The 25662-nt window shown below is 44.3% G+C and overlaps 2 protein-coding genes across 45 annotated transcripts in view; both read right to left on the reverse strand.

Annotated features, from left to right (window-relative positions):
- Positions 1–25662, reverse strand: part of KALRN (kalirin RhoGEF kinase) — a 659576-nt gene that overhangs the window by 500838 nt on the left and 133076 nt on the right. For all 44 annotated transcript variants that reach the window (XM_078351912.1, XM_078351911.1, XM_078351910.1 and 41 more), the window contains 2 exons: positions 16222–16296; positions 9017–9131 (listed from right to left, as the gene is read on the reverse strand). In XM_078351912.1, the coding sequence (XP_078208038.1) occupies positions 9017–9131; positions 16222–16296 (190 nt within the window). The remainder of the gene's footprint in view (positions 1–9016; positions 9132–16221; positions 16297–25662) is intronic.
- Positions 22622–23411, reverse strand: LOC100396613 (SERTA domain-containing protein 3). The gene is given in 3 exon segments (XM_078351922.1): positions 22622–23017; positions 23019–23238; positions 23240–23411. Coding segments are annotated over 3 exon segments (606 nt in total). The 5' UTR covers positions 23293–23411; the 3' UTR covers positions 22622–22684.

Here is a 25662-nt window from a genome sequence, read left to right on the forward strand (position 1 = left end):
ATAATGGGATAGGCACTTCATATATGTTACCTCATGGACTCCTCACTACCAGTGTGTTGGGTAATATCTTTATGCCTATTTTATAGGTAAGGAAATTTTCAGCAAGCATGCACATTTCACCTTCCAGAGGGGAGGATTCTGGGATTCATTCTCCCCGGACTGGAATACTCTGCATAATTTCCAGGTGTCATTTTGCCTGGAGCTCATTCTTTCTCTGCTATATAGTTCCATTACCACCAAGTCAATGCTGAGAAGTCCCTTCTGAGAGTACACACAGAAGATACATGTGAAGGAGACATCATACTCTCACTTATTAGGAATTCTTTTGTCCAGTGCTGGGTGGGTCCTTGATTTACTGCTAAAGGCACTTACTGGTTCCTGGAATAACCAGGGCTGCTTCTCATAGTTACCTCATGACCAAGTGGTTTCCGCTTCTGATTGCTCCAGTTATTGTTCTCCAGGGAATCGCAAATGTGTCACTCTGCATTTGAAGCATGATAGCCAGCTCTTTCCCACTCCCTACAACCTGTTCCTGTTCAGAGTGTTTCCATGAATCCCTGTAGCCCCTTAGCCCCACATGGACTGTGCAGGCCCCACAGACCTGCCAAGTCCTACAGTGGTGGCATGGCCATGGAAGTGAAGGAGCCTCAAAATGTGCATTAACTGAGCACTAATTCCAGAACTGCCCTTCTGACATCAGAGCAATGCTAATATAGAAACAGGCAGGTGGGTAAGGAAAGAGCTCAGACTCAAGGAAAGCAAACAAGATGACCATCACTAGAATACAACAGAGACTACCCCACCAATCTAGGCATTAAGTTCTCTGCTACTGATAGTCTTTTATTAATCCCTTTAAATAGTTTCTATGCTTTTGTTTTCTCCCTACATCGCTTGTTATAATTTGGTAACTAAATCATGGTTGACTATCACCCACAGATGAGCATAAATGAGAGTTAACTCATCTAAAACTGAACACAAACACCTGGGGGAGGAACTGTGATGGACTCCCTCACCCCACCACCCTGACCACCATTGTCCTGCATATCCACAGCCGCCATGGTTGCCTTGGCCAATAGAAGCCCAAGACTGAGGCCATTACCACTTGCATTTCTCACCTGCAGCAACCTTCACACTTAGGTTCCAAAGAGAAGCTTCAGGAAAGCAAGTTTGAAGCATAGCGGCCCCTGCCCACCATGGTAAGATCTGTGTGTTGGCAACCTCCCCTACCACCCTCTTTCATTGTCCCTCTGTTCCAAGTCCAGTCTTAGCCCATCCTTCAGAGTTCACCTTCTTACCCTCCCCAAATCAGTCCTTTCACTCTGCCACCACTGCCACTTCCTTCACTTTGGCCTTCTCATCTCTTCACTGGATAAAACCTTAGGCTCTGATCTAGACCATCTGGCTCCAAATCATACTGGCTGTGTGCCAGTAGGCAAATACTTCGTCTCTCGGAGTCTCAGTTTCCTTATATGTAAAAGGGAAGTAATAACAATTCCCATCTCAAAATGTTGTGAGAATTAAGTTAATGCATGTAAAATACTTAACAGTGCCTAAAATTGAGTAATAAATGCTGGTTGTCATTATTACTATCTTTAACCCAAATTATTGCAACTGCTTCCTCATTTCCTAACCTTCTCCTCCATTCCATCTTCCACTCAAGTTGCCAGAGTGAATCTTCTAAAATGCAATTTTAATTGTCGTTATCCTGCTGAAAAGCTCTTCAATGGCTTTTTTATTGCCTATTAGTAAAACTTCTTAACTGGACTCATGGAATTCTACATGCCTCTCTGCCCCATTCTCTGCCATTCTCCCAAAAGACTATGTGTTTCTACATCTTGAGTTTCTGGAACTTAACCTGACACACCTTTACCTCCACTGCCCACCCCCCAGCCTTCCTCTGAGCCCCTACCTCTGCCTGGCCCACCCCTACCCCTTTGTATACTTTCAGCAAAATTCTCTTAGGGCTTCTAAATGCTGTTCACGTCCCTTTTGAAGTTTCCCCACTCCCAGTCAACAGTGATGCTGCATGTTTCACATGCTGGGAGGCCAGAGCACTGGGTTCAATCCTCCATTTTAGCACTTAACTCGGGGTGCTACCCACAATTGTGCACATTCCAGACTCCCTCAGACCACAGAAGGAGACACAAGCTAATGTTTGTGGAATCTACTGTGTGCCTGGCACTATCTAAAGACTTTACATACTTGACCTTACTTAACACCAACAATTAACAAATTGAAAAGATTTTTACTTGTTCTTTGATATTGATATCAATTATCATATCTAAAGTACTGAGAAAAGTCATCATTATTAATTTTCCTTATTTCAGTTAACTAAGAGAAACTTCTCAAGAGATACTTTAGCACTGTATTAATCTATTAATAATTTGGTTTGGAGTCCTCAGAGTCAAAACCTAAGCTTCTTTTTCATTCAAAATTATGTTTAAAGATTCATCCATGTTGTTGCATATCACAATGGTTCAAAAATGCTAGTCACAGTAAACTACGTAACATACAATACTATTCTCATGAATCTCAAAAACAAGAAAACTAAATAATATATGGTTTAGGAAAATATGTGCTGAACTATACCTCCCAAAAAGCAAGAGAAGGATAAACATAAAACCCAGGACAGTGTTAGTTTGCAGGGAATTAGGGAAGTCAGATTGGGGAGGAACCCTAGGTAGCATCAAGGATAGAGGTGATGTTCTGCTTCTCAAATTGGAGGGTAGGCTCTCAAGTGCTCACTTTATTATTGTGCTTCATAACCTTTATAAACACTGCATCTATTCCCTCATATGTAGCAAATATTGCTATCTCTGTATGTTCATTATATATATATATAGTTGATATGATCATTATTACTATTACTCACCTCCTTTAGGGGAAAGACTAACAATTACTGAGCATCTGGGTGCTAGAGAGATACTGCTAGATAATTCCTCACAATACCCTTATAAGATAGACCTTCTCTTCCCAAATTAAAAATTAGACTATTAAACTCAGAAATGGTGAAACATGCCCAAGGTCTCCCTCTGTGCCAAATATCTTCCATTTGTACCTCAAATTCATTCTGTATCTTCTCTCCACTGACCAGTGCCCTGCGAAGCTGACCTACATGGACTGCATCAATGGGCTCCCCTGTCATCTGGCTTCTCAGTACATTCAGTCAATGATAATGACAGGAGATGAGAGAATGGGGAGAGAGTGGGGGCCAGGTACTGATTCCCCTGCTCCCCGTCACAGAGACAGCATGAGTTGGTGGCATCTTCCACTGAAGGCCACAGTTCCTGTAAGGCAGCCTCTCACATAGCTCTCTTCTCTCTTAGAAGTGGTCATGTTTCCCGTCTGTGCTGTTTCCAGCCCTGCAATGCCTGAGGAATCCACACCTTGCTGGTTTCCCCATTCCCTGCCCACAGCTTTAAAAATTGTCTCTTGGTTAAAGTTTCCCAAATTACCCAGGTTGAGGAGCCACATGTTTCCTGACTGCAGAAAGGTAGAGCTGAGATCTGAAGCTCAGAGTTTTCCATCTAGACTAAGATGCCTCTTCACCCTTTGCTGCAAAAGCTGATATGACTATAGAAAGGTGATTACTAACAATTGCAATTACTACTGCAGCTTTATGTTTCTTAGCAGCATAGTAGAATGTGATTTGCTCTTCAGGGTTGGGGTAACATACAGCCAACAATAGGTATACTTAACTGGTATTGCTGAAAATGTGTATAAAATGTATCTTGTTTATACACATAAACTACAAACTGTTTATACACAGGGTTTAAATTTAAAATGGAGAAAGAAATTAACAATGATCTTTCAAAGGTATAAGTTTAAGGGAAATATAACTGATAACAATGTGCCCTAAATGTTCTCATTGGTCCTATTTTCTGGCCCTTCCATCACCTGATCCGTCCCCTTCCTCCCCACATCCTTCTTTTATTGATCCCAGAGCAAAGAGCAGGGTGCCAACAACACATCTCAACAGGCCCTTACAACAGAACACATTTGATGACAGTAGTCTGGATAGTTCAGGCTCTCTCATGCAGAAAATAGAGCAAGGAAACCCTTACAGTTTTTACCCCTCTTCTTTCAACTGTCTTCTTGGTTGTCTCTGCTTATGCCTATTTTCTGGTGATGCCGCACAAGGACAGTGCTGGCCATAAGCCCAACTTATATTTTGCTGAAATCAATAGAACAAGAGCAAATGTTATCAAATAATAAGCCACAAGTAAAGGCACCTTGATTTGACTGACATTACAGAATAACTCATCCTAATTTCTTGTCATCTTTCCTCTCCAATATGATTCCTGCATTCCTTGGCAGAACACTCAGTATCTCAGTGGCACTACTAAGAGCAGATTAAGTGTCAGATACATCAACTGGTGCCCTTAGGAGTCACAGAAAGAAGGTCGTGACAAAGCAGGCTAATAGTGATGAATTTCTTTACTAGATGTAGTACTTAGAAATTCCTATTTCAAGCAGTTCATCAATTCCCAACAATCATAGTAGGTAGATTATCCACACTGTGGGCTAGGCCTGGATAGTTGTTTACTCTCACGCTGGATTTTCTATCCTGCCTCTCAATTTCTAGGGACATTCATCAACTGATCATATCTGAGTATTTTCTTTTCACTCCTTTCATGTACAAGTAACTGCAAGCAGATAGCAGACCAGGACAAAAAAATGTTAGATAAGTGTAGGTGGATGACAGTAAAGATAACATGAGATTTCATCAAGATTCCTATCCAGGACTTGTCTCATAGCAGACACTGAGTAAACATTTGTTGAACTGAGTGGATGGAGTTATTGAAAAGTTGAAATAGAAAAATTTTAAGGTTTCTTCCTACCCTGTTACCTATGACTCCTCAGAAAGATGATGGAAAACCTGGAGCGACCTAGGAGACAGATGCCCAAACTCATCAGCAGCAAGACAGAGAAGTTAAAATGAAGGGACTCATCTCAGGCCAAGATGGACCTGAATGAATAAGACAGGACTGATTCAAACTGTTACACCCCAGCAGGATCCTTGGTCCTAGGTAATGCCCCAAAATTCCAACCCAGAGTCTAAGGGGACTAAGAAGTTCTCTTAGGATTTAAGGTATAGACAAAATCTTAAGTGAAATCCCAGACCTTAACTTACTTAGGATGTCTGAGAAGAGAGTGTGTATGTTGGTGGGGGTGGTAATACTCTGTTTTGAGGTCCTAGATTTTCTGATGTATTGTTTTTTCCAATGTCACAGAAACTTGGAATTCGAGGCAGGAAAGATTCTTAGAAGTTATCTAAGCCCACTCCAACCCAGTAGAGGAAATTTTTCTACAGCTTCCCTAACAGAGCGTCATCTGTTCTCCAGTGACAGGAAGTTCACTTTCTCCTGAGGCAGCAGCAATGTTACTAGACAGCTCCCACGTGGGCAGGTTCTTTCTCCTGATTCTAATGTCTATCCATTGATGCAACAGAGACCAGCCCTGTTTCCTCATTTGTGGGGCAGCACTCCTGACACCTGAAGTCAGGAATTGCTTCTTTTTTCCCTTCATCTTCACACCTGCCAGTAAACATTCCTCATTCCTTCCATTGCAGAAACATGGATTGTGGGTGCCTTAATGTGCTGCTCCCTTGACAGCACTCTAACTGAGCTATGTTGCTTTTAAAATGAAGCTGGCCATATGAATGTTGCAGAGTTGAATGCAGTGGTCCAGATATGGCCTGGCCTACAGAGAGGAAAGTGAGACTACTTCTTCCTATTCATTTTTAAATTAGCAACACTATCTGCTTAATCAGCTATTCTAAAATGGTGCCCCAAATGGCCATTAAGTTGGCTGGCTCCTTAAATTCCAGGATCCTCTTTCACCTCTCACTTGTCCTTATTTGTTTGTCTTCTGCTGGCTGGCTCATCTCCTATGCTACCAATGCACTCCCATCTTTGGGTGCCTTTTACTATTACTTGTTTGGCACTGGGTAGGGAGATACCCAGGTTTCCCCTAACTTTCTCAAAATGTCTGTTCCTGTTCACCACAAATCCTCAATCTACCTGGCATAGAGAAGCTCTAAATACTTGTTGACTACATAATGGATAAATGCATGAATAAATTAGTAGCAAATATTGGTTGGGCATGGTGGCTCACACCTGTAACCCCAGCACTTTGCGAGGCTGAGGTGGGTGGATCACTTGAGGTCAAGAGTTTGAGACCAGCCTGGCCAACATGCTGAAACTCCGTCTCTACTAAAAACAAAAAAATTAGCCAAGTATGGTGGTGGGCACCTGTAGTCCCAGCTACTCGGGAGGGCAAGACATGAGAATCACTTGAACCTTGGAGGCAGAGGTTGCAGTGAGACGAGATTGTGCCATCGCACTCCAGCTTGGGCAACAGAATGAGATTCAGTCTTAAAAAAAGAAGGGGCGGGGCGTCAAATGTCACCTACAGGCTTGATCACGCCAGCCTGTAACAATCTGCCTCCAATAGGAACCTGTCTTTTTAACATCCTGGATCATAACCCAGATAAATAATTTCTTCTCATCAGTATCATCTACTGAATCTAACTATTCATTTTCATTGTTCCCCTTCTCTTCCAAAGCCATGACTACACAGAAGAAAGTGGCAGATACTATCTGACCTGCTAAGTTATTTGATTTTCCTACCCAAAACTTCACTGTCTTTAGGACATTCATGTTCCATCCAACAGCCATTATGTGTGACATGTGGCCAACAGAATTAGGAAGTGACTAATGGGCATGACTAGGTGGACTCTGTGGTCTGTCAGATGCTTACACTCCTCGTGAATGCAGGTCCCTCGGGAGGCAGGGCAGCAGGCCTCACAGAACAGTTCTTCCCACTGGCAACGGGGTTCTTGCCTGCCCTATGAAGAGCCTTCCTATTCTCAGGAACACAGGCTGCAATTATGTGACCACCTTCTGAGAAGCAGAGAGCCTGCATCTTTTGTGTTCCTTCAGTGATAATGTATTATTCCACCTTTTTTATGACCTTCCTCTCAGCCCCTCTTGGGTTTTGTTCCCCTTCGCCCCAGTGGAAATCTTTTCTTTTTAAATTGCTTCCAATCTGTTTTGTCCCACTCTTTGCTTAACAAGTCAGAATGAAGGAAAGTATTCTTCCAACTCTCTCTCTTTATTCTAAAGAAAAGATGAGCATGAATTAGCTAGCTGCAGGTATGTGATGAACATGCAAGAAAGAAAAATGTATCCTTTATATCTTCTGGGATCCCAATTTCTTCTGTTTTCAAAAGAACTGAGAGTTCATCATGGGTCCCTATGAAAAAAATCTATTGTAAATTGCTTCAGAAAATTCCAGGTTTTATGCCTGATAGTCATATACTTAGGAAAAGTGCTTTAAAAAAACTGCTTAGCTCCTAGATAGCTAAATTGCTAAATTACCTATATCAATCATGAGTTATTTAGTCCATCTCCTTGCCTCTGAGACAGATAAGAGTATTTCTTCTTTATAATGACCTCCAGGAAAAAAAAAAAAAAAAAACTTTCATCCTTACATTCATGGTCTCATGCACTCAAAGTTTACAAGTTCTTCTTTAGATATAACCCAAATCCCTTTTACTGGAGCCTAAGACCTTTTTATATTTTTTCTGTTCCCAGCGGCTATCATAAAGAAAAGGAAAAAAAAAGACAGACACTATTCAGTATCTATTTGTTCACAGTCTTCTGCCTAAAGTTCTTCAGGGCTCACTGTTCCATTCAACATCTTTCCAAGCATGTGATGGCTGCTCTTAAAATCTCCTTTACCACCTGCCCATTACCCCTCAACCCTCCCATTACACTCTTCCTTCTTTAGCAATCTGAGATGCAGTGCTTGCCTCACTTGACACCTGCTTCAAGAACTTAATCAGCACATTCAAAAATTATCCCAAGTCTTCCAACAAAGGCAAAGCTGGGTATATAGTTCCCTTCTGTAATTCACTAAATCTTCTATAAAATGCAAAGAGACAAGAGGACGGTTTTGAAAATCCAAGGCACCATTTCTTATTTGCCACAACAAACATTTCACAGGCTTTGGCCCCACTAAGAGACAGAGTAGTGCTGTTGCTGCTCAAGAACAAAGATGGTGAGACAGCACCAGGGCTGGACTCAGGAGGGTGACTTCTAGGCCAGGCTCTGCCACTGACGCTTGGGAACCTCACACTTCCCCTGTCAGCCCCTTTCCCTAAGCAGGACATGACACATATCTGCCTAGTTTGCTCCTCAGTGCTCTCCCAATTCTCACATCCTGTGGTTCTCTGATCAAGTGAACACCTCTTCTCTCCCTTCTCAAAATACATAAACCTTGTCTGTGGCATGTCTCCCATACCCACCTGTGGCCAGTACTACCTAGACCATTGTTTCTCACACTTTTAAAAATTATCGTCCTAGGCCCTGAAGGAGCCTTTTTAGATCTTTTTACCCCAATCACCTTACCTAGTGAAAATTTAATACCACACATTTACTGTACATTGGTACAGTATGTATACCTGTGCTTAATACATGAGAAAAATTCTTTTGCTATCCCCAAGAACCAACTTTCACTCTCTTTGGGGGCAACATCACTCCCACTGAAAATGCATGACCTAAATTAAGCTGAGTGTGTCCTCTAGCTGAGTGATACAAGTGGAGGTATTTACCCCAAACCTCCAAAGCCACAAATCTATCCACAAGCTAGAGGTTTTGAAAACAATCGACTGCCAAACCAGAGTAAAATCAACCAGAGGTCCCATTTTACAAGGCAAAAAGCAGCTGCCTATCCCTACTTCTCAGGCCACACTGTCTCCCAGTGCAGGCCCAGTGCTGGTCCTCTTAGCCTGGGACCCTCCCCTCTGTCTAGAGTTGCCACTCCCTGCTCCCACCCCACTCACATGAATCCCAGCAGTAACGAAGGGAATGATGGGAATGAGGCAGACAACAGTGTTCCAGAATGGTTAGAATCCACTCCAAGGGTAGAAACCACCAGGGTCCCTGGCAGGGATGGAGGCTCAGCCCAGCTCCCCTCCACCTCCTCTGCAGACCATTCCCCTTCCCCTTACCTTGGCACGCTGGCCAAATACGTCACGAGTTTCCGCAGGTCTTCCTGTCTTATTCTGTCATGATTGCTGCGAGCAGGGAAGGTCAGGATGGGTCCGCCTCGCTTATCACGACCCCCTGCAAAGAAGAGGAAAAAAAGTGTGTTTAAGAAAACCAGCCACAAAGGAAAGCCACTGGGAGAAAAGACATCGGTCTGAGTGCTAAATGAACAGACAGAAAGAGGGTATCCAGAGAAATCTGGTCACTGCTTAGCACAAGCTGTGGGGGTCTAGCTGTAGGTAGCACATATGACTGAGGGCAAAAAAGACGTGCCCTCAGTCATATGTGCTACCTACAGCTAGACCCCCACAGGGAAGCCCCAGGGCTTCCCTTGTGCCTCATCTGTAAAAGGCAGATGAAAATAATACTGTGTACATTACAGAGTTGCTACAAGAAATGATGAGTTGGTACACGGGGATGCACTTGGAAAAGTAAAGCTCTCTACAAATATGAGATGATAATGAAAGTGGTGATAACTGTTCTTATTGAGAAAACAAGCAGGTTGAAAGTGCTATGTTCTCTGGAAATTTACAGAGGTCTGTCTATAAAAAGAAGTAAATTAGTCTAGAAAGAGGTGGAAGGGCTTGTGATGAACTGACTACTACGGTGAGATGACCTCAAAGCATCCATCCCAGGACAGCATTACTAGGAGGCTTTTACATTCATAGAAAAAACATTAAGTATTTTCTACACAGCCAAAAAGCCACCCCTGCCTGTCTGCCTGAGGTGCCACCTGTCACTCCTGCTGGAGGAGCACATGAATCTTATCAGAAATCAGGGTGGTTTTAATCACTGCAAATGCATATGTACATACTAGGATTACAAGTGTTTTCTAAATATCACATTTAAAATAACTGGAAGGAGTATATCAAAATGACAATTGCTGTTGCTATTAGAAGGCCAGGATTTTAGACTGTTGCTTTTTCTTTCCTCTACTTTCCAAATACCCTATTCACTATTTATTGAATGAGTTTAAAATTTATTCACTAATGGACACGAGGCTTAGGAAGGGAAACCAAGTTTCTCAGGGGTGTTAGACTGGAAAAATGTTAAAGTTAACTATGACCTTACTGGCCACTACACAAAGAAAACCACTGTGCCATGATTACAGACTCCTCACACCGCATCTCAGGTAGCCACCCGACATATCCCAGAGTAGGACCACAAGGGGATCTAATGAAAAAGAGTGAAGAGGTGCGGCCTTCACCAGTGCTGGAAAGCAAAGATCTCTTACACAGAGAGCAGAGTCTCCCAGGGATCCTGCCCAAGTGTGAATTCATGAATAAGGTTTCCCTCTGATTACGGGGTCCAGAAGCCACACAGATAGAGGGGAGGCTTGACAAAAAAATCAATCCAGAAAACCCTTGAGGAGGAAGTAAGAAAAGGATTACAGGGAGAAAAGGATTACAAAAGGATTGCAGGGAGAAAAGGATTACAGAAGGCCACTGTGAGATTCAGCCCTGATGAAGTGTCTCAGCACCGCTACCACTGCCCAGCGCCCCCAACAGGGCAGATTCACACAGATTAACTCAGAGTTGGACCTTTCACACCATTAGCTCTGGTTCTTTGAAGTGATGACCACTCTTGTCTCATCTGCCTTGGAAATGATCCCCATCTCTCCACTGCCTTTCACATGAGGAAAAGGAAGCAAGAAGATTAAATGGAAGGTTTCCCAAAAGCAAGGAGGTCCTCCCATACTCTCAACCTTCCCTTCTTGACTTCACCACAAGCATTTTCACTCTGGCAGTTTATTTGTTTGCTTGTTTTACCATAGCTGTTGGTTTTTTCCTGACCTTCCTTGGACATGTTACAAGTAGACAAATAGAGCCTTGGAACCACAAGGAACCATAGCTCTGACTGGCAAAGGGTGGCTTGGAGGGCTGGCTGACACTGTCCCTCCCAAGCTGCAGCCAGGACTGACTCTGAGGACATGAGTTGCAGGATGTAGCTGGGCAGGTTTTCAGATGGCTGGAAAATAGTTGCTTTTTCTTTCCTCTACTTTCCAGACTTCCTATTTACTATTTATTACATGACTTTGTGTGTGTGTGTAATGGAGTCTTGCTCTGTCACCCAGGCTGGAGTGCAATAATGGCACAATCTCGGCTCACTGCAACCTCTGCCTTCCAGGTTCAAGTGATTCTCCTGCCTAAGCCTCCCGAGTAGCTGGGATTACAGGAACATGTCATCATGCCTGGCTAATTTTTGTACTTTTAGTAGAGATGGGGTTTTATCATGTTGGCCAGGCTGGCCTCGAACTCCTGACCTCGTGATCTGCCTGCCTCAGCCTCCCAAAGTGCTGGGATTACAGGTGTAAGCCACCGCGACTGGCCTATTTATTATATGATTTTAAAACTCATTCATTAATGGACACTATGCTAAGGAAACAAGAAACCAAGGTTCTGCTTTTTTTATTCTGTCTAATACTCCTGAGAAACTTGGTTCCACTTCCTACGCATAGTGTCCATTAATGAATGCGCTTTAAAATCATATAATAAATAGTGAATAGGAAGTCTGGAAGGTTCACATGGCAGGGAAGGAAGAGTGAGAAGAGAAAGCCTGGGGAATTCTAACTCCCCACATCCAGAAATGTATATAAGGAGTCAATAGGAGGCAGCACAATCAAGTCACGTGATGTTGAGAATGGAAGAGGCATTGGCAGATTATAGAACAAAGGAGGGGAATGAGCCTAGAGGAAGAGAATCTTTATGCTGGGAAGGGTAGAGACAAGAGTGAAGCAAGGCCTTAGGGCAGGCACAAGAGGAGGATCTAGCCCACAGTGGATGGGGCTGCCCCCTCTCTGAGGTAGCCTGCAGAACTCCAAGAGGAAGGAGGAAATGGAGATAGGTGATGGAGAGGGAGGCGTTCAGCCTGCCTGAGGGACATGATTCGTTGGGTGGAACAGTAGGCAAGAGCTAGTCAAGGGTCAGAATAGGCTCGGGGTACTGAGGAGAGAGAAATGAAGTCATGACTGGAGAACTTCTCTCAAGAATGACAGTAGGACAGGGTAGGACATGAGCTTCAGGGTTGCTGACAGTGTACTACAACACAGCAAAAGCTCTATTGAAAGCTTTGGCCGCAGTATCTGTGCCAGGCTCCAAGCTGAGTGAAGGCAGAATGGAACTAATGCACCATGTAAATGGGGTATGCCCAGGGAGGTTGGGAGAGGTCCTGTTGGGTGAAGAGATCCCAGAGAAGAGGGAAAGGTATTGATTTTGTTCCTTTCACATCCATCCTCCCCCAAATGACAAGAGGATATCAGAAAGGGTCAAAGTAAAGGACTAACACCAGAGACAGACATATCAAGGGTCAAAATCTCGGATGTGCATAAGCATGGTAGGGAGTGGAGACCTTTGGGACCAAGAAGGCTGAGCAGCAAAGAAGCTGTAGGATTTGGTCAATAATTGACATAGAGGCTGAAATTACAGAGGACAATAAGCAGAGATGAAGAATAAGGACCCCCGATAGTCAGTATAACAATAGATCTGCAAAATGTTAATGGATACACATCACAGACACATACATTTTTAGGGAATGAGGTTATTCTACAGGAAAATGCTAGATTAAAAAAAAAAGATAATAAAGTTCTTTACTGCAGGACTTCCCAGAGTCTTAAAATGTTAATGTACTTTAATGGACATTGTAATTCTCCAAGAAAGAGAGCTATAATATCCAGAATTTCCCAAACTTCTTTGAGATTAGAACCCATTTTTCTTTCTAGAGGATCATCCTGTGGAACTGTTCTTGGAAAACACTTTGAGAAATGCAGGTCCAGGGTACAAAAGATTGTGCCACAGCAACACAGAGTTTCCCTGAGAACAGTGGAAACCAATGAGGAAAACACATTGGTGGGGGATAAGGAGGCAGAGAGGAATCAGGAAGAGGTGTGTATGCACAGAAAGATAATAGGGTGAAATGGATCCTACATGGGAAAGCTGGATAAAAGGGACAATGGGTGCTATGACTTAGCACAAAGGATGTCAGAGAGGCCAAGGGGAGCTCATGAGCTGTGAATGACAGAGCAGAATGGGGCAGTGCTAGAACAATGGAGGCTCACTGAGAGACAGCCCCAGATCCTGTTACACAGATGTGCACATGCCCACATGCAGAAGCTTCTGGGCTGCCCTGGATTATTCCGATGTACGTTCCCATGGCAGCATGGCTCTCCTTTCGCCTGGCCAAAGCTGGGTGCTAGCAGGAGAAGGCAGGCACAACTAACAAACAGCCTGTTTCTCCACTCACCACCTTCCTTACAGTGCTTTCTTCTCAGAAAGAAATCCAACTGTTAAACTGCATTATTTAATTCTAGGTTTCTTTATTCTGTTTTATTTTTGTGTTTTCTCTTTTATCTTTTAAAAGCTCAGGATGTAAGAGTTGGTTAGTGTGGGTTTCTTGTTGTTGTTCTTTGTTTTTTGTGTTTTTTTTTAAGATGCAGCCAGTCATTATCTTCCCAGTATATTCAGTGTCCTTCTCAAACATGGAAGGGCAATGTTCCCTAAGTCCAGAAGTTCCTGGCACCACAAGTGCAGATGCAGTTAAATAAGGCTCGCCCAGGCTGGTCGGCTTACACTGGCAAATGGGGGAGAGCTATATGCCCCCAGCCCCCTTCGTCCTGCTCAGGGAATTTTCTACCTGCCTCATTCCTGACTGCCGTCCTGGCCATGTTGCTTCTATGAGCTCCATTAGGACAAGCCCGAATCACTTGAGAAGGTTTTTTCTGGGGCTTTGCCCCAGGGTTCTGACTGAATTTACATGAGAAAAAATAAACACAAACATCAAGCAAGGGTCTCCATGTCAGAGTGTACTGGGCATGCATATGCCCCAAACTGATGTGGAACAGGATGATGCTCAGAGGAATGCATTAGATCCAGGAAGGTCTCCTGGAGGAGGCAAGGTAGGAACTGACTCTGGAAGGAGAAAAGAGGCTCAAAAAACTGGCAGATGGTGCAGAGAAGGCACTGCAGAGGGACAAAAGTGTCAGGAACAAGGGAAATGGGAGGATTGGCAGGATATCGAGGGAAAAGGAAGAACATTAGGTTAACTAAAGGCCATAAAAAGAAAAAAAATAAGATTGAGCTCCCAGAGGGCTGTGGGCCACATTCTTGGGAGTCCAAGCTATGGGGATCAGCAGAAATCAGAGGGCTAGCACTGCTCAGTGGCCTCTAGGACTTCTGCACAAGGTTTTCCCCTATGCTTAGCAAGCAATCAGAATCCAAGTTTACAAAGGTTTTGGAGGTTGTCTTACCTACTCTTCCATACCCATATCACTGCTGCATAATGCTGCCAAGGAGTTGTTCTGCCTGTACTTCAACATCTTCAATGACAGGGGGCTCATTACCTTGTAAGATATACTGTCCCCTAATGGGAAGAGGCAGCTGCCAGGCCACTCTCATCTAACAGCAATGACAACAATAAATTCCTATTGCTACTACTGCTAATAATAATTATAATAATATAGAATACAATTGGTCCTTACAAAGTCTTCTGCGCATTCCCATTGCATGTCTGCCCTTACTTCCCACATCTACACTCTGAATCATCGGGCTTTCGCCTTTTCTCTGATGAAGAGAGAGACAGCTGCTCCTTAGCTTCCCCCTTCCTTTATCCCTCCCCTCCTCCTCTTCTCTCTATTTTGGCTGTCGCCTAACAGCCAGACCAACAGTGCCTGTGGATGAACCTCTGCTCTACAGGACTGGACTAGCTCTTGCTCTGTGACTCCATTGCTACTCCTTGTAGATAACCAAAATCACCCAAAAATTAAGGTTTGGTCCATGGGGTATAAGCACGTGGAATGTTTCTCAAAATACAATCTTTGGCTACTAACACTGTGTACCCCAGCCCCTGCCTCAGACCTTATCTGAAATTCTGATCCAGGAGACTTAGCATGGAGCTCTGGAACAGGTACCCAGAGTAATTCTGGCATATCTTATTGTTTGAGAATGACTGCCTTAGGGGCTCTGGCCAGTCTTTGGCTTCAATTATATCAGGGGTCACCAGGCTTTTTCCTTAAAGGGTCAGATAGTAAATATTTCCGGCTCACGGGCCAAATGGTCTCTGCAATAGCTACTCAATTCTGTTGCTGTAGTGAGAAGGCAGCCATCAAAACTACCTGTAGTAGGTTAAATAATAGCCCACAAACATATCATGGCAAAGACTTCACAAATACCATTAAGTTAACGGTCTTGAGATAGGGCAATCATTCTAGATTATCTAGGTAGGCCCTAAATGTAGTCAAAGGTATCCTTAAAAGAGAGAGGCAGAGAAAGATTTGACACAGATGCAAGAGGAGAAGGCAATTTGATCCTGAAAGTAAAGATAGGAGTGATGTAGCCACAAGCCAAGGAATGTCTGCAGCCATTGGAAGCTGAGAGAAGAAAGGAACCGATTTTCCCTTAGAACTTCTGGAAGCACAGCCCTGCTGACCCCTAGATTTAAGCCCCTGAAACTGCCTTCTGGCTTCCAGAACTGTGCAATAATACGTTTCTGTTGTTGTAAGCCATCAAGCTTATGGAAATTTGCTGCAGCATCAATGGGAAACTAATACACGCTATAAACAAATAGACATCGCTATATACCAGTAAAACTTTGCTTACAAAATCTGGTGGATTGCCCACCAGCTATGGATTGCTGACCTCCCAATGAGATATTAAGAGGTCCAGGTGCAAAAGATGTATGGGAGAGAGAAGTCAGATATAAATATTTGGAAGTCATTATTCAGAAAAAACAAAAACCAAACATCTAAACAGGAATCCTCACTTGAGTTCCCTTTGCCGGGACAGAGAGATAAAGTGGAGACAAAAACTCTAAAAAAATCTCCTGTCCTTGATCCATTCAGAAATGAGCTCAAAACCTCAGGAATGTGCCAAGTGCACAGATTCTCCAGTTGGAGCAACTCTCACAGGGGCCCTTAGCAGCTCCTGCCGGGCCAGGGGGCTGAGATGGGGTGGGGTTTGGGGAATGGCCCTGTGGTTCTGCGTGTCCTTTAGAACACCCCACTATGGCCAGAGTCCTCTTTTCTCTCTCTCTCTGCCTCAGCAGAAAGGAAGCAGCTGCCCCAAGCATAACTTCCACCCCTACTTCTCCCTTAGTAACAAAGAAGTGAGCCTAAATACATGTGCACGCACCCAACTTCTCTAGATCCTCTACAAAGGAAAGTCCCACAAATACTCACCAGACACGAAGGCCACTTTTTCCTTTAGGATAGGAAGGACATCAGAAGCTTTCAAACCATCATTCCGAAAAGACCCTGTGAGACAACAAACCAGAAGGAATCAGGGTGAGAGGAACCAGCTGGCTGAATCGCAGGGTCCCATATTCAGCCTCCCAAGCCCATCATCAGTCAACAGGTCCCGCCTTGTCCAGGTCCTACAGCCCAGCTCGATGGACCAGGAGAGGGTCCACAACAGAAGGGATACTTCCACATGATCCCAGCCATGGGGAGTAATCAGGGCTGCAATCCCCTGGTCCTTCTCAAGGAGAGGACAGTCCAAGTCACCCTCCCTGCATGGACAAACCTCCATGCCCTGGGGGCAAAACAACAACTCTTGCTGTTGAAACTTGAAGATGGAGACCTTTTTAAAAATCATGTTTGTACCTCTAGTGCCTAGCACAGTGTCTGGAACACACTCAGCACTCAGTAAATACCTGTTGAATTAGTTAATTGATAGCAAGATGGATTACAAAGTTCTAAATAATCCTTCCCTTTCCTCTAAGTGGCACAGCAACTATTAGTCTTCATTTTACAGACAGGGAAGGTAAATCACAAGACTCCTACAAATGGAAGCAAAGTTGATAACAGTACTCCTCTTACCACTTCTTCCTCCTCCCCTCAATGTCATCAACATCCGTCCATGACAGACAGGAGAGATGGGGAGACACAAATCTCCTGGGAAGGAAATGCACTATCTTGTTTAACTCGTTCTCTTTCTGAATCTTGCTTCTCAGTTGGAAAGTCCTTTCTATGTTCTAGCTGAGTTCCTGTTAGGGGGCTAGGGGCAGAAGCTTGGGGCTCACAAAGAATGGAAACTAAAGATGTCCCTGGAGGAACAGTAGTCTCAGGAGGGAAAGGACAATCCAGCCCAGTGTGAGATGTGTGGGAAGTCAGAACCCAGCTTCCACATAAACGAACCCTAGGCTAGCCCAGTGCACCTTTATCATTTAACCTAAGAATCCCACAAGGACTCTCAGGGAAAGCCACCCACACTCACAGCCCTTCAAGCTTAATTGGGATCTCTGTTAAGTATCACCACTAGGGACATGACACAGATAGACCCCAGAAGGCGAGCAGTTGTATGTCAGCTCAGGGAGACAGAAGCAGAGACCACGGATACCTGCTCTGGTTCCTTTCTCCACTTGGCTTATACCCTTGGGGTCCAAATCTGACAATTTACAGAGGAAAGCAACATGCTGGGCAGGACAGTCCCATTCAGTCCTTCAATCACCAAAGATTGAATGTTTCAAGAAGCCCATCTGGAAATTTCGGCAACAAAATTCCAGGCCAGGCATAACATCACTGGCCCAGGGAAGTAACGTGGGCCAACTGCACACTCAACCAAGAAGGAAGAGACGTGTCCCCAGAATGCCAGTTTCCATGATCAGAAGTCATACCCTAAACCTAAAACAAATTTCCTAAGTGTCTCTGACCATTTTGCCTATTTCTTCTCTTTCATTTTTCACCAAATGAAGACTACGAGTCTTTTTATGCATCAGTTGCTTCTCTTTACTAGCTCACAGAGAACCAGCTACAAGGCTCACTTTGAGAAGACCTTGAGCAACAGAAAAAGTCACACCATAAAAAAAATAATACTCTATCTTCAAAGCCTAAAAGCATTCTTTTGAACTTTCTATCCTTAGTTTCTACTGATATTTATACTCTAATTTTATCTTCTCCACAGAAAAACAATTAAGTTTCACTAACAGAGGCTAATTAGGATCAATATAAATTATTATAGAATTTACAAATGGATACATGAAGTATTTTTTCATCCTTATGCAACAAGGAGACATTTCAGCTTCCTTGGCAATCTATTAGGCTTTATCTCTTAGACAAAGATCTTTAATACTTGACTTGTTTGTGAAAAATAATGCTTCTGTATCAAAATACATTATTTCCTTTGTGAAATATATTTTCTATACATTAATTTTTAAAACATTTTCTTCTATATTACCATGCACTCTACTAATTTCTATAGAAAAAATATTATATGAAAGTCAAATTTCAGTCCTGTCTTCTTTCAGATTATTTATGAGTTCAAAAATAGCAAGGCCCAAACTAATGAGATTTACTATATAAAAAGAGGCCACATAACCCTCTTCTCTCCTAAACTCTTGTCCTGTTTTTTTTCTACTGCTCTTCCTCTTGTTCCCTACTGTGTTGCAGTAAACAAAAGGGTCCTAATTCTAAATAGCTCTAAGACCTTAAGAAAGAGTTTAAAATTTGTTATAATGGAAGCAAAATGTTCCCCATCCTATCTCCTCCCAACTCCCACCCTTGGAGAGGAAGAGGAAGCTCCCAGTCTCATCCATTACGCCCACTCATTGTGCCCCACCTCTTCCTTCTCACCAGGGCCCAGGAGCTGAGAGAAAGCATGCAGCTTGTCCATGCAGCTTACAGTCACAGGCTCCAGTAAATGCCAATACCTTGGGTTGGGCTGTTCTAAGATTCCTAGGGCTCTCACTTCCCAGGCCAGGGTCCTCTCCAACCCTGTAGAGGCCACTGCTGGGCCTGGTTGTGTGTCCACCATAAGAAAACCTAAAGTGTCCAGATTTACAAAATCCATAACTAGGGGACAAGTCTTTCCAATAACAACAAACAGTTTCACATTATAAAAGGGTCTGCTCCACAGTCTCTTCAAATAAAAGTCCCCTTAGTGATTCAAATTAGTTTTTCATTTGCCAAAAATTAAATTACAAATAACTTTTCAACGATGTATGTATTATGTAAAGCCAAGTAGAACTAATTAGCTCAGCAGCTCAGAAATTGGTGACCCTGCATATGAAACCTATTTGCACTGGCTAAAGATCCTATGTATCAGACCAATTCCCTCAGGGCCCTTGAGAAACCAGCAGTTGGAATATATAATAAAGGAGAAGTTCATTGAATGCCAATTCAAACAGGACCAATGAAATTTTCACTATCAGGTACATGTCTTGTTCGACTCATGGTAAATATTTGATGAAAGAATAAATAAATGAATAAAATGTTGACCCTTCCTAAAATGACTTATACAAGGTCAGTGACTTCATCTGTCACACCAAGCACTGGCGATCTGAGTAGATGCCTCCAGGGTACTACTCAGCTCTAACACTATATGACTTTCTAAACCTTCTCTTCATATTTTTTGGCCTTTAAGATCCTCAGGTTATCAGATCAACATGCTTTAAAAAGAAGTACTGGGAATAAATTCCCAAACAAGATTCATTGCACCTTGGGAAGATAAAACAATTCACTGGCTTCCTGGCCCATTCCCCCACCCTGCTCAAAATCAGTTTATAGATGCTCAGGGGCAGATCACCCCATTTTGCAGGTAGCCCAAAATTCCAAAATGGTAGAATAGTGATGGAAGAACTTCCATGAGGCTTAACCTCTTGAAGGAGGCAAGCTTACCTTGCCATTGCTATTTCTGAATAAGGTATATTTGATAGAACTACTACAAAATAAACTCTAGACCAAGCTTGTGCAACCTGTGGCCTGTAGGCCTCATGCAGCCCAGGACAGCTTTGAATGCAGCCCAACACAAATTCGTAAACTTTCTTAAAACATTATGAGATTTTTTGCAATTTTTTTAGCTCATCAGCTGTCATTAGTGTTAGTGTATTTTCTGTGTGGTCCAAGACAATTCTTTTTCTTCTAATGTGGCCCAGGAAAGCCAGAAGACTGGATACCCCTGCTCTAGACCAATCATAGACCTATTTCCATCTTGGAAAAAAAAAAAAAAGCCTATTGAGACAGACTTGCTACCTCTAAAGAAGGCCTGAAAAAAACAAAACAAAACAAACAAACAAACAAAAACCTTAGCCCTTGGAGGTACTGTAGGAAAAGACCAAAATCAAAATCAAGGGTGGCACCCTCATGGATCTGACCCAACGTGGGTGTGGTGCATCTTCTTAAGAACAAAGGCATGCTTCTCTGGCATTCAGTGCTAATCCTACCCCATTTGTGTCCTGCTGCTGTCAGAATTACAAGCCTGCTGTTCCGTTAATTAGCAAAGCTGAAATACTCCACATCTATTAAGGAAGTACAAATTACCCCTGCTATCTCCCCAGGATCCTTCAGCATGGGTCTTCTCCAAGCCCCACTTTTGCTTCTCCTTGCTCCAAATGTGTTATGCTCACATTGCTTCTAGTCATCATTTCCCATGTTGGAAAATGTCAATCTCCTCACTGCGGCTCCCAGGCTCTGTGTGACCCTACGTGACAATGGTAAAACTGGCCCTTGAGCCACCGGCCCTCTCTGTGTGTCTGTGGGTCTAAAGTAGCAGTATATCCCACAGGGAACATGAGTGACTTGTATTCTATACTAACTTCCTTCAGAAAGCAGTCCTGATTTCAACCAGTGAAGAAACAAATAGAGTGGGCATTTATAGAGCATTTAGAGGTTCAAGCTTCCAGAGTATCCATGGATTATTCTTTGTTTCCTTCTGGTTCTCAGTCACACCCCTTTAATGCGCACTTATTCAGAAGCTACTATGTAAGTGTTCTAATTTTGCTTCAAGTGGGCCTGAGCCCTGTCTCTGCACATTTCCCTATGCTCAGTTTCTGCCTTCTCTTTCTACATCACCCCTGTGGTGTCCAGAATGAGAACCTTGCTCAAAATGGCACTGAGTAACTGACTGAGAGAATGCATAAAAGAGATCTGGCTTACAGTTGAGAGGACAAGGAGCTCATTTGGCTGGACTTTAGTTTGGTTGTAATTTTGACATTTCCCTATTTTTAAGGTTCTTTCATTAATTCTATATTGAGCACTTATTATGTGCCATACCATATGTCAGGCTTTGGTGATAGTAAGACAAGAAATGGATCCTGCCCTCCAGGGGGCTTCCAAGTGCAGACAGACAGGTTTCCAAATAGGACAAATAACTGTTTTCAGAGATAGGACATCACCTTTACACAATGCAAGGAGGTACAAAAAAAAAAGAGCTTCTTAAAAATGAGTCCTAAAGCCTTGCTGCTCAAGGTAATAAGCATACACCTAGAACCTTGCTGGAAATGCAAAATCTCAAGTTCCACCCCAGACTTACAGAGTCAGAGCCTGCATTTGAACAAGAAACCCAGATAAGGCCAGGCACAGTAGCCTATAATTCCAGCACTTTGGGGGGCTAAGGCAAGCAAGACAACTTGAGGCAAGGAGTTTGAGACCAGCAAGGGCAAGATGATGAAACCCTATCTGTACAAAAAATACAATAAATATTAGCCAGTCATGGTGGAATGCATCTGTAGTCCCAGCCACTCAGGTGGCTGAGGTGGGAGAATTGATTAAGCCAGGGAGATTGAGGCTGCAGTGAGCTGTGATCATGCCACCGCAATCCAGCCTGGGCGACAGAGCAAGACCTGTCTCGACCCCTCCCCCGCCAAAAAAAAAACCCCAGGTGATTCATGTGCACATTACACTTCGGGATGTTGTGTATTAAAGTATGTCTTTCCATTCCAGAGTTGCCTCACTGGGAGAAGATGGAGAAAAGCATCCTGTAGCATGGCCTAAACAGGACCTCTAAATCTCATCTAACACTGCGCATCACCTCTCCGGCCTCCACCATGGGAAGACCCCTCTCCACTGCCCAAAGATTCCAGAGATTCAGCCAATATCCTATAATCTATTACTCAAATTCAGCTCTGGAATAAAAAGGCTATCTGGAAGGTAGACAATTTACTCCTCCAGGGCATTAAGACTAGACCACATCTTACTTTTTGGTGCCAGAGTGTTTATGGAACACCTGTCCAAGCTTCTCAGGTGGTTTAAACCATTCCTTCATACATCAGATGGTTTTTTTTTCTTCCAAAATACTTTTATTAAAAAAAATTACAAACAATAAAAAAAAAAAGCCACCACAAATTCTGCCTTTCTTTTTAAATAACGTGGCATGGAGCAGTTTTGTTTCCACCCTATTGCATGTGGTCCGGCCAGGCTCTGAAATCAGGTGGCTACTGAGACTGGGGTCCTGCCAAGGAAGTAGGGTTCAGCCTGGAGGGAGGAGACCAGCCCCTCCCACTCCTCAAGGTGCAAGAGGCAGAGCCTGGGTTTCTACAATGTCCTGGAGGCACATCCCTGCCATCCTTCTACAGGCCCAGCTTTCTTTATCTTCCCTGAGGCCCCAGTGGTCACAGGGGAGTGGGAACGAGCGGGAAAGGTGGAAGAAATGTGTAAGTGGAAAATCAGACTCCCAGGAACAGAGTCTCATTAAGGCATTTGGAACAGATAAATTAATTCAAGAAGACCCACCTTCACAGAAGGCCGGGGTAACCAGACACACCCACACACACACATGCAAGACAGTTTGTGGAACCCTGAAATGGGAAGAAAGAAGGCCATAGTCAATGCTTAGAGCTCCCCCCACCTACAAAAACACACCCAGAGTTGCATTCAAGGATCCAGGCCCCCTGAAGATGACACAGGAAGGATCCCCTGCATCACAGTTTTAGGATCCCAGGATGATTTTCATGATGTGATCCAGTTCATTTCACTCCCAGGAACCTGGGGCACAGAAGAGATTGTGAGGAGGCTCTGGCGGGGCCCGTGCAGGCTCCTTTTCCACCACAGATGTGTCAATATCCAGAAAGAAATCGTCCAAGCCAGAGTCCCCCAAGTACCCGGAGCTCAGAGCTTCTAAGAAGACTGGATCAGGCTGGGGTGGCACTTCATTCTGGAGGCTCAAGGGAGCCACTGGATTCTGAGGGGGCTCAGTCTCATCCATGGAGGTCTCCAGCTCCCTGAGGATAGAGCCAATGGTAGCCGACATCAGGAAGAGGGGCTTGGGGGGGCAGGGCAGGGGCAGGAGCCAGGGGAAGTGCGGGCTGCAGCTGCTGGAGGGTGTTGTGGATGAGGACATGCCTGCGGAGGCTGGGTGCTTGGGGGCCCAGGTTGCGCTGGACTTTGTCTAGGGAGATGCGGAGCAGGGCTTGCTGGTATCTCCAAAGGCCTGCTGGACTCCACTCCCACCTCTCCTCCTTCTCCTCCTCCTCTTCTAAATCAGTATTTCCGCTTCAAGCCTCCCACCATGATGCCTTCAGCTGCCAGGTTCGCCATGACCACCTTCAGGAACGCCCGTAGCGTCGTGACCAGCCAGTGCCGGGACCCACCACTGACGGGCTAGGCCTAGCTCACCACGGCAGGGCCTCTCTGCCGGGCCTCGGGCCCACCCATTCCTGCCCCGTAGCCGAGCCCGGATTGGCTGGAGGCCTGCCCGTCGCGGGGCGTCGATTGGCTGGGCGGAGCCACCGGCCCCTGGCCCGTAGACGCCGGACCCGCCTACATCAGATGTTTTAATTTCACCACAAATCTTCCTTCCTATCCTCAGAGCTTTACCTTCTCTAACTACTCTCGGTACCATAAGTACTGTCACTAATAATATTTACAGACCAAGATGCCATCTTTAAGATAGCCCTGGAGGACAGAGAAGCCAGTCAATTTATTCCTCTTTATCCCACCTGCATCCCCACCCACAGGTGCAAAGCCCCGAACACTGGAAAATGCTGGACAAGAAACAGGAAGGAGAGGTGCTCCCACCTGGGCAGCTCTGCATCTGAGAACACACTGCCCATCTCAGGCAACTCTCTCCCTTGGAGAGGAAACCCAACTTCTGCTCTCTGAGAGTTTCCAGCCTAGTAAAATACCCAGTGTCAATTTTCTCCTGATACCAGGAAGCTACTGGACTGTATGTATGTATGTATACATATAAAAGTGAAGACTCTGAGATTCTGATAAAAACTCTCCCACCTTGCCCCCAACCTGATCATCCTATATCCACTTAATTATTGGTGCCATCATCCACTGAGCTAACCAAACAGAAACCTGGGAAGCATCCTAGACTCCTCCCCCTCCTCCATCACATATATTGATTCAGCTGCTCAGTTCTGTTGATCCTACCTCTTAAATCTCCCTCAAATGTGTCATTTCCTCTGTGCAGTTTCCTTGGCCTCGCCATCAAGCTGAGCTGTCTCCAGTTGTACTTCATACTCCATCACTCCTGAATGGCATTTATGTGTTTTCATTTACTCCCCATTAACTGATCCTGATGCCTTGAGGGTAGGGACCATGTAATATTCCTTGTTCTACCCCACGACCTAGCACAGTGCATGTTAGAAAAAAGAGTCAAGAAAAACTGAAACTGACCACACACGGGCACAGAGAGGACAGAGAATGTCAAGGTGAGGTGATCTATCAGGTCAGTCTTCCTAGAGAAGATGATCTTCGAACTAGATTGTAAATAAAGGAAGAGGCAAGGGATGGTGGAAAGCAGTACATGCCAAGGCAGAGAAAAAGGGGCAAACAAACTGTATGCCATGGGTGAAGAGATTTTACTCAATGAACAGAAAAGCAGAGTTAGGGGGTGATGAAAAGGAGTGCATGGAGGAGGGTAAGCTGTAAGCTCTGTGGTCTGATTCCCAACAGGGTGGATACCTCGGCAGTCATCAGCAAAGATGCCACTGCAAGTGCCAGTGGAGACTCAGAGAGCCAGGTCTGTGCTATAGCAAGGGGCAGAGCTGGGTGGGATCTGGCTGGTCCCAGAAGAAGGCTGTGGTTGCTAAACAGGGCTTGGCCCAGCAGGCTCTGATCGCAACCTCCAGGTCACATTCTGCTTTATCACTGAGGATAGGGGGAAGTTGGGACTTGGCCCCTGCTGAGGCTAGTGGTAGAACAGTGGATAGGAGCACTGAAACTTTGTCTCTTTTGAGCTACTCCCTAAGTCCCAAGAGAGGCAGGAAGCATGTTTGTGGGTAACCTCCTGGGATGTGCTGGGATAGTAGCAGGCTGACAGTTTGTGTGAGACGCCATGAAAGTACAGTATGAAACTGAATCATAAAGGAAAGAGACTTAAGGTCCTGCTGTCTTCTGTGTAGAAAATAGATGGGTGAAGCCCTTAGGAAAAGACACTGGCTGCGAAACTGGGGTTGGTAGAGAACCCATTAGATGCAAGATTTTCATTCTCCCTTATCTTATCCCCTCCTTTCCCACATTAACACAAGAGAAAGAGATAGAGGGGGTAAGAGTGGAAGAAAACAGTAAGAAAAAGGGATAAGAGCAAGAAATAAAGAGGTAGACAGAAAGATACACACAGAGAGAGAGAGAGAGAGAGAGAGAGAGAGAGAGAGAGAGAGAGAGAGAGAGAAATGGAGGTGAATGCTCCTGTCTCCTCTTTACAGACACTAATGAGCTATTAAGGAAACTGTTGAAAAATTCCTCCAGTGACTATAAAATATGTTCCTTAGAGTTCTCCTTAAAACAACTACCACTGGCCTTGTGTGGTGGCTCATGCCTATAATCCCAGCACTTCGAGAGGCAGAGGTGGGCAGATCATGAAGTCAGGAGTTCGAGACCAGCCTGGCCAACATAGTGAAACCCTGACTCTACTAAAAATACAAAAATTAGCCAGACATAGTGGTGCGCACCTGTAAT

Source organism: Callithrix jacchus, chromosome 15 (assembly GCF_049354715.1).
Source record: "Callithrix jacchus isolate 240 chromosome 15, calJac240_pri, whole genome shotgun sequence".
Taxonomy (NCBI): domain Eukaryota; kingdom Metazoa; phylum Chordata; class Mammalia; order Primates; family Cebidae; genus Callithrix; species Callithrix jacchus.